Source organism: Topomyia yanbarensis, chromosome 3, assembly GCF_030247195.1.
Source record: "Topomyia yanbarensis strain Yona2022 chromosome 3, ASM3024719v1, whole genome shotgun sequence".
Classification (NCBI taxonomy): Eukaryota; Metazoa; Arthropoda; class Insecta; order Diptera; family Culicidae; genus Topomyia; species Topomyia yanbarensis.
Genome location: NC_080672.1, coordinates 180,253,730 through 180,268,975, shown reverse-complemented (window position 1 = coordinate 180,268,975; position 15,246 = coordinate 180,253,730). Strand labels below are relative to the sequence as shown.

At 38.4% G+C, this 15,246-nt stretch overlaps 1 protein-coding gene across 1 annotated transcript in view; it reads left to right on the top strand.

Annotated features, from left to right (window-relative positions):
- The window catches only part of LOC131692900 (prefoldin subunit 3), a 42,954-nt gene extending 28,753 nt beyond the window's left edge, over positions 1–14,201 (top strand). Inside the window, exons 2-3 of the mRNA XM_058980274.1 lie at positions 13,319–13,468; positions 13,532–14,201. Of these exons, the coding sequence (XP_058836257.1) occupies positions 13,385–13,468; positions 13,532–14,029 (582 nt within the window). The 5' untranslated portion in view covers positions 13,319–13,384 and the 3' untranslated portion in view covers positions 14,030–14,201. The remainder of the gene's footprint in view (positions 1–13,318; positions 13,469–13,531) is intronic.
- The last annotated feature ends 1,045 nt before the right edge of the window (positions 14,202–15,246 follow it).

Sequence of the window (15,246 nt, the reverse complement as noted above, 5' to 3'; positions counted from 1 at the left end):
GACATAGTGAGAAATCCGCGCAAATGGCACTTTAGAACAACTTTTTCAACATTTTTGATTTTGGACCAATATGTGTAATATTGACCACCTGGCACTTAATGCTCAACAGAATTTTCAAACCCCACAGAAAAGGGCTCAAACTTGGTCAAATGATAGCCCTTAGTGTCAGTCACAAGATAGACATAGTGAGAAATCCGCGCAAATGGCACTTTAGAACAACTTTTTCAACATTTTTGATTTTGGACCAATATGTGTAATCTTGACCACCTGGCACTTAATGCTCAACAGAATTTTCAAACCCCACAGAAAAGGGCTCAAACTTGGTCAAATGATAGCCCTTAGTGTCAGTCACAAGATAGACATAGTGAGAAATCCGCGCAAATGGCACTTTAGAACAACTTTTTCAACATTTTTGATTTTGGACCAATATGTGTAATCTTGACCACCTGGCACTTAATGCACAACAGAATTTTCAAACCCCACAGAAAAGGGCTCAAACTTGGTCAAATGATAGCCCTTAGTGTCAGTCACAAGATAGACATAGTGAGAAATCCGCGCAAATGGCACTTTAGAACAACTTTTTCAACATTTTTGATTTTGGACCAATATGTGTAATCTTGACCACCTGGCACTTAATGCTCAACAGAATTTTCAAACCCCACAGAAAAGGGCTCAAACTTGGTCAAATGATAGCCCTTAGTGTCAGTCACAAGATAGACATAGTGAGAAATCCGCGCAAATGGCACTTTAGAACAACTTTTTCAACATTTTTGATTTTGGACCAATATGTGTAATCTTGACCACCTGGCACTTAATGCTCAACAGAATTTTCAAACCCCACAGAAAAGGGCTCAAACTTGGTCAAATGATAGCCCTTAGTGTCAGTCACAAGATAGACATAGTGAGAAATCCGCGCAAATGGCACTTTAGAACAACTTTTTCAACATTTTTGATTTTGGACCAATATGTGTAATCTTGACCACCTGGCACTTAATGCTCAACAGAATTTTCAAACCCCACAGAAAAGGGCTCAAACTTGGTCAAATGATAGCCCTTAGTGTCAGTCACAAGATAGACATAGTGAGAAATCCGCGCAAATGGCACTTTAGAACAACTTTTTCAACATTTTTGATTTTGGACCAATATGTGTAATCTTGACCACCTGGCACTTAATGCTCAACAGAATTTTCAAACCCCACAGAAAAGGGCTCAAACTTGGTCAAATGATAGCCCTTAGTGTCAGTCACAAGATAGACATAGTGAGAAATCCGCGCAAATGGCACTTTAGAACAACTTTTTCAACATTTTTGATTTTGGACCAATATGTGTAATATTGACCACCTGGCACTTAATGCTCAACAGAATTTTCAAACCCCACAGAAAAGGGCTCAAACTTGGTCAAATGATAGCCCTTAGTGTCAGTCACAAGATAGACATAGTGAGAAATCCGCGCAAATGGCACTTTAGAACAACTTTTTCAACATTTTTGATTTTGGACCAATATGTGTAATCTTGACCACCTGGCACTTAATGCTCAACAGAATTTTCAAACCCCACAGAAAAGGGCTCAAACTTGGTCAAATGATAGCCCTTAGTGTCAGTCACAAGATAGACATAGTGAGAAATCCGCGCAAATGGCACTTTAGAACAACTTTTTCAACATTTTTGATTTTGGACCAATATGTGTAATATTGACCACCTGGCACTTAATGCTCAACAGAATTTTCAAACCCCACAGAAAAGGGCTCAAACTTGGTCAAATGATAGCCCTTAGTGTCAGTCACAAGATAGACATAGTGAGAAATCCGCGCAAATGGCACTTTAGAACAACTTTTTCAACATTTTTGATTTTGGACCAATATGTGTAATCTTGACCACCTGGCACTTAATGCTCAACAGAATTTTCAAACCCCACAGAAAAGGGCTCAAACTTGGTCAAATGATAGCCCTTAGTGTCAGTCACAAGATAGACATAGTGAGAAATCCGCGCAAATGGCACTTTAGAACAACTTTTTCAACATTTTTGATTTTGGACCAATATGTGTAATATTGACCACCTGGCAATTAATACTCAACAGAATTTTCAAACCCCACAGAAAAGGGCTCAAACTTGGTCAAATGATAGCCCTTAGTGTCAGTCACAAGATAGACATAGTGAGAAATCCGCGCAAATGGCACTTTAGAACAACTTTTTCAACATTTTTGATTTTGGACCAATATGTGTAATATTGACCACCTGGCACTTAATGCTCAACAGAATTTTCAAACCCCACAGAAAAGGGCTCAAACTTGGTCAAATGATAGCCCTTAGTGTCAGTCACAAGATAGACATAGTGAGAAATCCGCGCAAATGGCACTTTAGAACAACTTTTTCAACATTTTTGGTTTTGGACCAATATGTGTAATCTTGACCACCTGGCACTTAATGCTCAACAGAATTTTCAAACCCCACAGAAAAGGGCTCAAACTTGGTCAAATGATAGCCCTTAGTGTCAGTCACAAGATAGACATAGTGAGAAATCCGCGCAAATGGCACTTTAGAACAACTTTTTCAACATTTTTGATTTTGGACCAATATGTGTAATCTTGACCACCTGGCACTTAATGCTCAACAGAATTTTCAAACCCCACAGAAAAGGGCTCAAACTTGGTCAAATGATAGCCCTTAGTGTCAGTCACAAGATAGACATAGTGAGAAATCCGCGCAAATGGCACTTTAGAACAACTTTTTCAACATTTTTGATTTTGGACCAATATGTGTAATCTTGACCACCTGGCACTTAATGCTCAACAGAATTTTCAAACCCCACAGAAAAGGGCTCAAACGTGGTCAAATGATAGCCCTTAGTGTCAGTCACAAGATAGACATAGTGAGAAATCCGCGCAAATGGCACTTTAGAACAACTTTTTCAACATTTTTGATTTTGGACCAATATGTGTAATATTGACCACCTGGCACTTAATGCCCAACAGAATTTTCAAACCCCACAGAAAAGGGCTCAAACTTGGTCAAATGATAGCCCTTAGTGTCAGTCACAAGATAGACATAGTGAGAAATCCGCGCAAATGGCACTTTAGAACAACTTTTTCAACATTTTTGATTTTGGACCAATATGTGTAATCTTGACCACCTGGCACTTAATGCTCAACAGAATTTTCAAACCCCACAGAAAAGGGCTCAAACTTGGTCAAATGATAGCCCTTAGTGTCAGTCACAAGATAGACATAGTGAGAAATCCGCGCAAATGGCACTTTAGAACAACTTTTTCAACATTTTTGATTTTGGACCAATATGTGTAATATTGACCACCTGGCAATTAATACTCAACAGAATTTTCAAACCCCACAGAAAAGGGCTCAAACTTGGTCAAATGATAGCCCTTAGTGTCAGTCACAAGATAGACATAGTGAGAAATCCGCGCAAATGGCACTTTAGAACAACTTTTTCAACATTTTTGATTTTGGACCAATATGTGTAATATTGACCACCTGGCACTTAATGCTCAACAGAATTTTCAAACCCCACAGAAAAGGGCTCAAACTTGGTCAAATGATAGCCCTTAGTGTCAGTCACAAGATAGACATAGTGAGAAATCCGCGCAAATGGCACTTTAGAACAACTTTTTCAACATTTTTGATTTTGGACCAATATGTGTAATCTTGACCACCTGGCACTTAATGCTCAACAGAATTTTCAAACCCCACAGAAAAGGGCTCAAACTTGGTCAAATGATAGCCCTTAGTGTCAGTCACAAGATAGACATAGTGAGAAATCCGCGCAAATGGCACTTTAGAACAACTTTTTCAACATTTTTGATTTTGGACCAATATGTGTAATCTTGACCACCTGGCACTTAATGCACAACAGAATTTTCAAACCCCACAGAAAAGGGCTCAAACTTGGTCAAATGATAGCCCTTAGTGTCAGTCACAAGATAGACATAGTGAGAAATCCGCGCAAATGGCACTTTAGAACAACTTTTTCAACATTTTTGATTTTGGACCAATATGTGTAATCTTGACCACCTGGCACTTAATGCTCAACAGAATTTTCAAACCCCACAGAAAAGGGCTCAAACTTGGTCAAATGATAGCCCTTAGTGTCAGTCACAAGATAGACATAGTGAGAAATCCGCGCAAATGGCACTTTAGAACAACTTTTTCAACATTTTTGATTTTGGACCAATATGTGTAATCTTGACCACCTGGCACTTAATGCTCAACAGAATTTTCAAACCCCACAGAAAAGGGCTCAAACTTGGTCAAATGATAGCCCTTAGTGTCAGTCACAAGATAGACATAGTGAGAAATCCGCGCAAATGGCACTTTAGAACAACTTTTTCAACATTTTTGATTTTGGACCAATATGTGTAATCTTGACCACCTGGCACTTAATGCTCAACAGAATTTTCAAACCCCACAGAAAAGGGCTCAAACTTGGTCAAATGATAGCCCTTAGTGTCAGTCACAAGATAGACATAGTGAGAAATCCGCGCAAATGGCACTTTAGAACAACTTTTTCAACATTTTTGATTTTGGACCAATATGTGTAATCTTGACCACCTGGCACTTAATGCTCAACAGAATTTTCAAACCCCACAGAAAAGGGCTCAAACTTGGTCAAATGATAGCCCTTAGTGTCAGTCACAAGATAGACATAGTGAGAAATCCGCGCAAATGGCACTTTAGAACAACTTTTTCAACATTTTTGATTTTGGACCAATATGTGTAATATTGACCACCTGGCACTTAATGCTCAACAGAATTTTCAAACCCCACAGAAAAGGGCTCAAACTTGGTCAAATGATAGCCCTTAGTGTCAGTCACAAGATAGACATAGTGAGAAATCCGCGCAAATGGCACTTTAGAACAACTTTTTCAACATTTTTGATTTTGGACCAATATGTGTAATCTTGACCACCTGGCACTTAATGCTCAACAGAATTTTCAAACCCCACAGAAAAGGGCTCAAACTTGGTCAAATGATAGCCCTTAGTGTCAGTCACAAGATAGACATAGTGAGAAATCCGCGCAAATGGCACTTTAGAACAACTTTTTCAACATTTTTGATTTTGGACCAATATGTGTAATATTGACCACCTGGCACTTAATGCTCAACAGAATTTTCAAACCCCACAGAAAAGGGCTCAAACTTGGTCAAATGATAGCCCTTAGTGTCAGTCACAAGATAGACATAGTGAGAAATCCGCGCAAATGGCACTTTAGAACAACTTTTTCAACATTTTTGATTTTGGACCAATATGTGTAATCTTGACCACCTGGCACTTAATGCTCAACAGAATTTTCAAACCCCACAGAAAAGGGCTCAAACTTGGTCAAATGATAGCCCTTAGTGTCAGTCACAAGATAGACATAGTGAGAAATCCGCGCAAATGGCACTTTAGAACAACTTTTTCAACATTTTTGATTTTGGACCAATATGTGTAATATTGACCACCTGGCAATTAATACTCAACAGAATTTTCAAACCCCACAGAAAAGGGCTCAAACTTGGTCAAATGATAGCCCTTAGTGTCAGTCACAAGATAGACATAGTGAGAAATCCGCGCAAATGGCACTTTAGAACAACTTTTTCAACATTTTTGATTTTGGACCAATATGTGTAATATTGACCACCTGGCACTTAATGCTCAACAGAATTTTCAAACCCCACAGAAAAGGGCTCAAACTTGGTCAAATGATAGCCCTTAGTGTCAGTCACAAGATAGACATAGTGAGAAATCCGCGCAAATGGCACTTTAGAACAACTTTTTCAACATTTTTGGTTTTGGACCAATATGTGTAATCTTGACCACCTGGCACTTAATGCTCAACAGAATTTTCAAACCCCACAGAAAAGGGCTCAAACTTGGTCAAATGATAGCCCTTAGTGTCAGTCACAAGATAGACATAGTGAGAAATCCGCGCAAATGGCACTTTAGAACAACTTTTTCAACATTTTTGATTTTGGACCAATATGTGTAATCTTGACCACCTGGCACTTAATGCTCAACAGAATTTTCAAACCCCACAGAAAAGGGCTCAAACTTGGTCAAATGATAGCCCTTAGTGTCAGTCACAAGATAGACATAGTGAGAAATCCGCGCAAATGGCACTTTAGAACAACTTTTTCAACATTTTTGATTTTGGACCAATATGTGTAATCTTGACCACCTGGCACTTAATGCTCAACAGAATTTTCAAACCCCACAGAAAAGGGCTCAAACGTGGTCAAATGATAGCCCTTAGTGTCAGTCACAAGATAGACATAGTGAGAAATCCGCGCAAATGGCACTTTAGAACAACTTTTTCAACATTTTTGATTTTGGACCAATATGTGTAATATTGACCACCTGGCACTTAATGCCCAACAGAATTTTCAAACCCCACAGAAAAGGGCTCAAACTTGGTCAAATGATAGCCCTTAGTGTCAGTCACAAGATAGACATAGTGAGAAATCCGCGCAAATGGCACTTTAGAACAACTTTTTCAACATTTTTGATTTTGGACCAATATGTGTAATCTTGACCACCTGGCACTTAATGCTCAACAGAATTTTCAAACCCCACAGAAAAGGGCTCAAACTTGGTCAAATGATAGCCCTTAGTGTCAGTCACAAGATAGACATAGTGAGAAATCCGCGCAAATGGCACTTTAGAACAACTTTTTCAACATTTTTGATTTTGGACCAATATGTGTAATATTGACCACCTGGCAATTAATACTCAACAGAATTTTCAAACCCCACAGAAAAGGGCTCAAACTTGGTCAAATGATAGCCCTTAGTGTCAGTCACAAGATAGACATAGTGAGAAATCCGCGCAAATGGCACTTTAGAACAACTTTTTCAACATTTTTGATTTTGGACCAATATGTGTAATATTGACCACCTGGCACTTAATGCTCAACAGAATTTTCAAACCCCACAGAAAAGGGCTCAAACTTGGTCAAATGATAGCCCTTAGTGTCAGTCACAAGATAGACATAGTGAGAAATCCGCGCAAATGGCACTTTAGAACAACTTTTTCAACATTTTTGATTTTGGACCAATATGTGTAATCTTGACCACCTGGCACTTAATGCTCAACAGAATTTTCAAACCCCACAGAAAAGGGCTCAAACTTGGTCAAATGATAGCCCTTAGTGTCAGTCACAAGATAGACATAGTGAGAAATCCGCGCAAATGGCACTTTAGAACAACTTTTTCAACATTTTTGATTTTGGACCAATATGTGTAATCTTGACCACCTGGCACTTAATGCACAACAGAATTTTCAAACCCCACAGAAAAGGGCTCAAACTTGGTCAAATGATAGCCCTTAGTGTCAGTCACAAGATAGACATAGTGAGAAATCCGCGCAAATGGCACTTTAGAACAACTTTTTCAACATTTTTGATTTTGGACCAATATGTGTAATCTTGACCACCTGGCACTTAATGCTCAACAGAATTTTCAAACCCCACAGAAAAGGGCTCAAACTTGGTCAAATGATAGCCCTTAGTGTCAGTCACAAGATAGACATAGTGAGAAATCCGCGCAAATGGCACTTTAGAACAACTTTTTCAACATTTTTGATTTTGGACCAATATGTGTAATCTTGACCACCTGGCACTTAATGCTCAACAGAATTTTCAAACCCCACAGAAAAGGGCTCAAACTTGGTCAAATGATAGCCCTTAGTGTCAGTCACAAGATAGACATAGTGAGAAATCCGCGCAAATGGCACTTTAGAACAACTTTTTCAACATTTTTGATTTTGGACCAATATGTGTAATCTTGACCACCTGGCACTTAATGCTCAACAGAATTTTCAAACCCCACAGAAAAGGGCTCAAACTTGGTCAAATGATAGCCCTTAGTGTCAGTCACAAGATAGACATAGTGAGAAATCCGCGCAAATGGCACTTTAGAACAACTTTTTCAACATTTTTGATTTTGGACCAATATGTGTAATCTTGACCACCTGGCACTTAATGCTCAACAGAATTTTCAAACCCCACAGAAAAGGGCTCAAACTTGGTCAAATGATAGCCCTTAGTGTCAGTCACAAGATAGACATAGTGAGAAATCCGCGCAAATGGCACTTTAGAACAACTTTTTCAACATTTTTGATTTTGGACCAATATGTGTAATATTGACCACCTGGCACTTAATGCTCAACAGAATTTTCAAACCCCACAGAAAAGGGCTCAAACTTGGTCAAATGATAGCCCTTAGTGTCAGTCACAAGATAGACATAGTGAGAAATCCGCGCAAATGGCACTTTAGAACAACTTTTTCAACATTTTTGATTTTGGACCAATATGTGTAATCTTGACCACCTGGCACTTAATGCTCAACAGAATTTTCAAACCCCACAGAAAAGGGCTCAAACTTGGTCAAATGATAGCCCTTAGTGTCAGTCACAAGATAGACATAGTGAGAAATCCGCGCAAATGGCACTTTAGAACAACTTTTTCAACATTTTTGATTTTGGACCAATATGTGTAATATTGACCACCTGGCACTTAATGCTCAACAGAATTTTCAAACCCCACAGAAAAGGGCTCAAACTTGGTCAAATGATAGCCCTTAGTGTCAGTCACAAGATAGACATAGTGAGAAATCCGCGCAAATGGCACTTTAGAACAACTTTTTCAACATTTTTGATTTTGGACCAATATGTGTAATCTTGACCACCTGGCACTTAATGCTCAACAGAATTTTCAAACCCCACAGAAAAGGGCTCAAACTTGGTCAAATGATAGCCCTTAGTGTCAGTCACAAGATAGACATAGTGAGAAATCCGCGCAAATGGCACTTTAGAACAACTTTTTCAACATTTTTGATTTTGGACCAATATGTGTAATATTGACCACCTGGCAATTAATACTCAACAGAATTTTCAAACCCCACAGAAAAGGGCTCAAACTTGGTCAAATGATAGCCCTTAGTGTCAGTCACAAGATAGACATAGTGAGAAATCCGCGCAAATGGCACTTTAGAACAACTTTTTCAACATTTTTGATTTTGGACCAATATGTGTAATATTGACCACCTGGCACTTAATGCTCAACAGAATTTTCAAACCCCACAGAAAAGGGCTCAAACTTGGTCAAATGATAGCCCTTAGTGTCAGTCACAAGATAGACATAGTGAGAAATCCGCGCAAATGGCACTTTAGAACAACTTTTTCAACATTTTTGGTTTTGGACCAATATGTGTAATCTTGACCACCTGGCACTTAATGCTCAACAGAATTTTCAAACCCCACAGAAAAGGGCTCAAACTTGGTCAAATGATAGCCCTTAGTGTCAGTCACAAGATAGACATAGTGAGAAATCCGCGCAAATGGCACTTTAGAACAACTTTTTCAACATTTTTGATTTTGGACCAATATGTGTAATCTTGACCACCTGGCACTTAATGCTCAACAGAATTTTCAAACCCCACAGAAAAGGGCTCAAACTTGGTCAAATGATAGCCCTTAGTGTCAGTCACAAGATAGACATAGTGAGAAATCCGCGCAAATGGCACTTTAGAACAACTTTTTCAACATTTTTGATTTTGGACCAATATGTGTAATCTTGACCACCTGGCACTTAATGCTCAACAGAATTTTCAAACCCCACAGAAAAGGGCTCAAACGTGGTCAAATGATAGCCCTTAGTGTCAGTCACAAGATAGACATAGTGAGAAATCCGCGCAAATGGCACTTTAGAACAACTTTTTCAACATTTTTGATTTTGGACCAATATGTGTAATATTGACCACCTGGCACTTAATGCTCAACAGAATTTTCAAACCCCACAGAAAAGGGCTCAAACTTGGTCAAATGATAGCCCTTAGTGTCAGTCACAAGATAGACATAGTGAGAAATCCGCGCAAATGGCACTTTAGAACAACTTTTTCAACATTTTTGATTTTGGACCAATATGTGTAATCTTGACCACCTGGCACTTAATGCTCAACAGAATTTTCAAACCCCACAGAAAAGGGCTCAAACTTGGTCAAATGATAGCCCTTAGTGTCAGTCACAAGATAGACATAGTGAGAAATCCGCGCAAATGGCACTTTAGAACAACTTTTTCAACATTTTTGATTTTGGACCAATATGTGTAATATTGACCACCTGGCAATTAATACTCAACAGAATTTTCAAACCCCACAGAAAAGGGCTCAAACTTGGTCAAATGATAGCCCTTAGTGTCAGTCACAAGATAGACATAGTGAGAAATCCGCGCAAATGGCACTTTAGAACAACTTTTTCAACATTTTTGATTTTGGACCAATATGTGTAATATTGACCACCTGGCACTTAATGCTCAACAGAATTTTCAAACCCCACAGAAAAGGGCTCAAACTTGGTCAAATGATAGCCCTTAGTGTCAGTCACAAGATAGACATAGTGAGAAATCCGCGCAAATGGCACTTTAGAACAACTTTTTCAACATTTTTGATTTTGGACCTAATATCGATTCAAAATTAAAATTTGAAAGTCCTAACATGTAGCTTCAAAATAAAAATTCAAAATCTATTTAGTAGATACTCTGCATTTTTTTCCCCAAATAACGGCTCAATTTCGGGCTTCGAGAGTAGAGAACAGAATATTTGTGGTTAATTGAAAAATTGATGGCTCTTTATTTGAATTTATTTCTAATTTTATCTCTTCCTGCTGATTTTAGATTTAATTCTTGATATGAAATATTTTGGTGTCTGAAAATCAGTTCGACTTATGTCGTTTTCGATTGAGAACCTAGACACTAACCCAGGTTAGTTGCTTCAAACAAACGTTTTTAATGGAACTGAGTTGGGTTCTCGCAAAACAGCAGTGGTGTGAGCGAACCCGAAATATATTTCAGGTTGGAACCCAACTCGGTTTTCAGTTCAGTGGCACATAACCTAGGTTCGAAACTGGCTTCAAACGATTTGACAGTAGTTGGTTCCGAAACTGAGTTAGTTTCTGCCTCAACCAAAAACGACATTAGTAAATGCAAGATTTTCTTGCATGAAACAGCTCGATCTTTTAAATGCAGGTGTCGCAAAATTTTAGTGCCTGAGTGTTAGTTCTTTTTTTCAAATGTAGAGGCGCGAAATTTTAGTGCCTGAATTCTTGGTGGCTAAGTTGATGGTAGTCAAATGATAGCCCTTAGTGTCAGTCACAAGATAGACATAGTGAGAAATCCGCGCAAATGGCACTTTAGAACAACTTTTTCAACATTTTTGATTTTGGACCAATATGTGTAATATTGACCACCTGGCACTTAATGCTCAACAGAATTTTCAAACCCCACAGAAAAGGGCTCAAACTTGGTCAAATGATAGCCCTTAGTGTCAGTCACAAGATAGACATAGTGAGAAATCCGCGCAAATGGCACTTTAGAACAACTTTTTCAACATTTTTGGTTTTGGACCAATATGTGTAATCTTGACCACCTGGCACTTAATGCTCAACAGAATTTTCAAACCCCACAGAAAAGGGCTCAAACTTGGTCAAATGATAGCCCTTAGTGTCAGTCACAAGATAGACATAGTGAGAAATCCGCGCAAATGGCACTTTAGAACAACTTTTTCAACATTTTTGATTTTGGACCAATATGTGTAATCTTGACCACCTGGCACTTAATGCTCAACAGAATTTTCAAACCCCACAGAAAAGGGCTCAAACTTGGTCAAATGATAGCCCTTAGTGTCAGTCACAAGATAGACATAGTGAGAAATCCGCGCAAATGGCACTTTAGAACAACTTTTTCAACATTTTTGATTTTGGACCAATATGTGTAATCTTGACCACCTGGCACTTAATGCTCAACAGAATTTTCAAACCCCACAGAAAAGGGCTCAAACGTGGTCAAATGATAGCCCTTAGTGTCAGTCACAAGATAGACATAGTGAGAAATCCGCGCAAATGGCACTTTAGAACAACTTTTTCAACATTTTTGATTTTGGACCAATATGTGTAATATTGACCACCTGGCACTTAATGCTCAACAGAATTTTCAAACCCCACAGAAAAGGGCTCAAACTTGGTCAAATGATAGCCCTTAGTGTCAGTCACAAGATAGACATAGTGAGAAATCCGCGCAAATGGCACTTTAGAACAACTTTTTCAACATTTTTGATTTTGGACCAATATGTGTAATCTTGACCACCTGGCACTTAATGCTCAACAGAATTTTCAAACCCCACAGAAAAGGGCTCAAACTTGGTCAAATGATAGCCCTTAGTGTCAGTCACAAGATAGACATAGTGAGAAATCCGCGCAAATGGCACTTTAGAACAACTTTTTCAACATTTTTGATTTTGGACCAATATGTGTAATATTGACCACCTGGCAATTAATACTCAACAGAATTTTCAAACCCCACAGAAAAGGGCTCAAACTTGGTCAAATGATAGCCCTTAGTGTCAGTCACAAGATAGACATAGTGAGAAATCCGCGCAAATGGCACTTTAGAACAACTTTTTCAACATTTTTGATTTTGGACCAATATGTGTAATATTGACCACCTGGCACTTAATGCTCAACAGAATTTTCAAACCCCACAGAAAAGGGCTCAAACTTGGTCAAATGATAGCCCTTAGTGTCAGTCACAAGATAGACATAGTGAGAAATCCGCGCAAATGGCACTTTAGAACAACTTTTTCAACATTTTTGATTTTGGACCTAATATCGATTCAAAATTAAAATTTGAAAGTCCTAACATGTAGCTTCAAAATAAAAATTCAAAATCTATTTAGTAGATACTCTGCATTTTTTTCCCCAAATAACGGCTCAATTTCGGGCTTCGAGAGTAGAGAACAGAATATTTGTGGTTAATTGAAAAATTGATGGCTCTTTATTTGAATTTATTTCTAATTTTATCTCTTCCTGCTGATTTTAGATTTAATTCTTGATATGAAATATTTTGGTGTCTGAAAATCAGTTCGACTTATGTCGTTTTCGATTGAGAACCTAGACACTAACCCAGGTTAGTTGCTTCAAACAAACGTTTTTAATGGAACTGAGTTGGGTTCTCGCAAAACAGCAGTGGTGTGAGCGAACCCGAAATATATTTCAGGTTGGAACCCAACTCGGTTTTCAGTTCAGTGGCACATAACCTAGGTTCGAAACTGGCTTCAAACGATTTGACAGTAGTTGGTTCCGAAACTGAGTTAGTTTCTGCCTCAACCAAAAACGACATTAGTAAATGCAAGATTTTCTTGCATGAAACAGCTCGATCTTTTAAATGCAGGTGTCGCAAAATTTTAGTGCCTGAGTGTTAGTTCTTTTTTTCAAATGTAGAGGCGCGAAATTTTAGTGCCTGAATTCTTGGTGGCTAAGTTGATGGTAGTAAGTGTGATCAAATTTTAAATTATCTTACAACGCTATAAAAACAATATAGTCGGATAACTAAACCAAAAATGCTTGAAATGCAAAATATCATCCTGCCTAAGCTCGAGAATAACCAGAAGTCGTATGCCGGTATACCAGAAGCAGTATTTGTGGTATGTGAGAAAAACATTGCAACCAAAATTTTCACATTGGAGTAATACTGTAAACTATTGCAGGAAGACGTTGAAGCGTTTATGAAGCACTCTGGTAGCAATGAAAATGTTGAAAAGGTTTTAAAAAGTCTCGATGAACAACATAGCAAGTATAAGTTTATGGAGTTCAACATCATTTCTCGGAAACGTCGTCTAAGACAACAAATTCCAGATTTGGCTAAAAGTCTTGAGATGATAAAAATATTGAAATGTCAAACCAAGGAACAGGAAACACAATTTCTTTTAAGTGAAGGTGTGTTTGTAAAGACTCGTGTTCCGCCATCGAAAACGGTCTGTCTGTGGTTAGGAGCCAACGTTATGCTGGAGTATCCGCTCGACGAGGCTGAAGAGTTACTCAAGCAGAACAAAAACTCTGCGGAGGTTAATCTGAAATGCCTAGAACACGATCAGGAATTTCTACGGGATCAAATCACAACTACCGAGGTGAACATGGCCCGAGTACATAATTATGACGTTAAGAAACGACAAGCTAAGAAAGCTATAGAAGAAAAAACAGAGTAAAAACGATGTTTAATGTTTTTTTTTCTAAACAAAATTGTTAATATTGCAATCGGGTCGATTCTTAATAAAAATGTAATCTGCCTATAATCGCAAGTCAGTCCCATGTAGATAGGGAATCCCATAGAACATGGGACTGACTTCCGATTATGGGCAGTAATGGTATAATCAGAAATCCACACAAAAGCTTAGATAATTTAATATAATGGACATTTGCCATCATTTCAAGTGGTCTTGCTGAAGATTTTTACCTTTCTCATAAAAAAGGCAATGTATTCACTCTAAAAATCGGCGGAGGGTCAAGATTCATATACCATTCGAATCAAATTCAGTTCGTTGAGATATGAAAACTATGTACAAACAGGTCGTAGTGTTCAATAAAATTACAAAACGCCTTAGGCATGTGTGTGTCATTCAAACTAATACAAGTTTCTCAGAGGTGTCTGAAACAGATTTACACAAACTTAGCATCAAATAATGAACGGTATAATGGGTAATTGTTTACTTTAGGCACTTTCCCCCCTGTAAGTGGAAAACATGTTTTTCTTTCGTGAGTGTGCTAATTTAGTGTTGTAGATTCATAAAAAGAGGCGGAAAGCAGAGATGCCAGGTTTGCAGACAAGTCTGCAAATTGGCAGACTTTTAATTTAAGCTGCAGATTTTTTCGATGATGCAGATATTTGCAGATTTTTTAGTTTGGTTGCAGATATTTGCAGATTTTTTAGTTTGGTTGCAGATATTTGCAGATTTTTGGATATAAAGGCTTTTGGTTACACTAGGTTTCCTGACATTTTTTGTTCTTCCCAGACTTTTAAAATTATTATCGCAGACATTTGAAAAAAGTACCTGGCATCTCTGGCGGAAAGCGAAAATTTGACGTTTAAATAGGGAGGAAAACAAATCATTTGCGCTGCGAATTGGGAGGAAAACAAACCGCTTGTGGGCTTAAGGGGAGGGCGGTAGTATAAAAATGCGAGATCTCGGTGTGCGTATTTTAAACGTCAGATATCTCGATTGTGCTCCCGAATATAAGGCTTTTGGGGAGGCTAGCTTAATGCGGGATACGAAGCGGCGCTGTCGCTCAATCGGACTTAGGGATAGCCCCAAGACGGATACAGGTGTGCACATTTTTTTCTGTGTGTGAGTGCGGTTGTCATTTTTCATTGATGAAGCCGAAAAATCAAGATATGAAGAAGAAAAGCACAAACAGTTGACGTAGT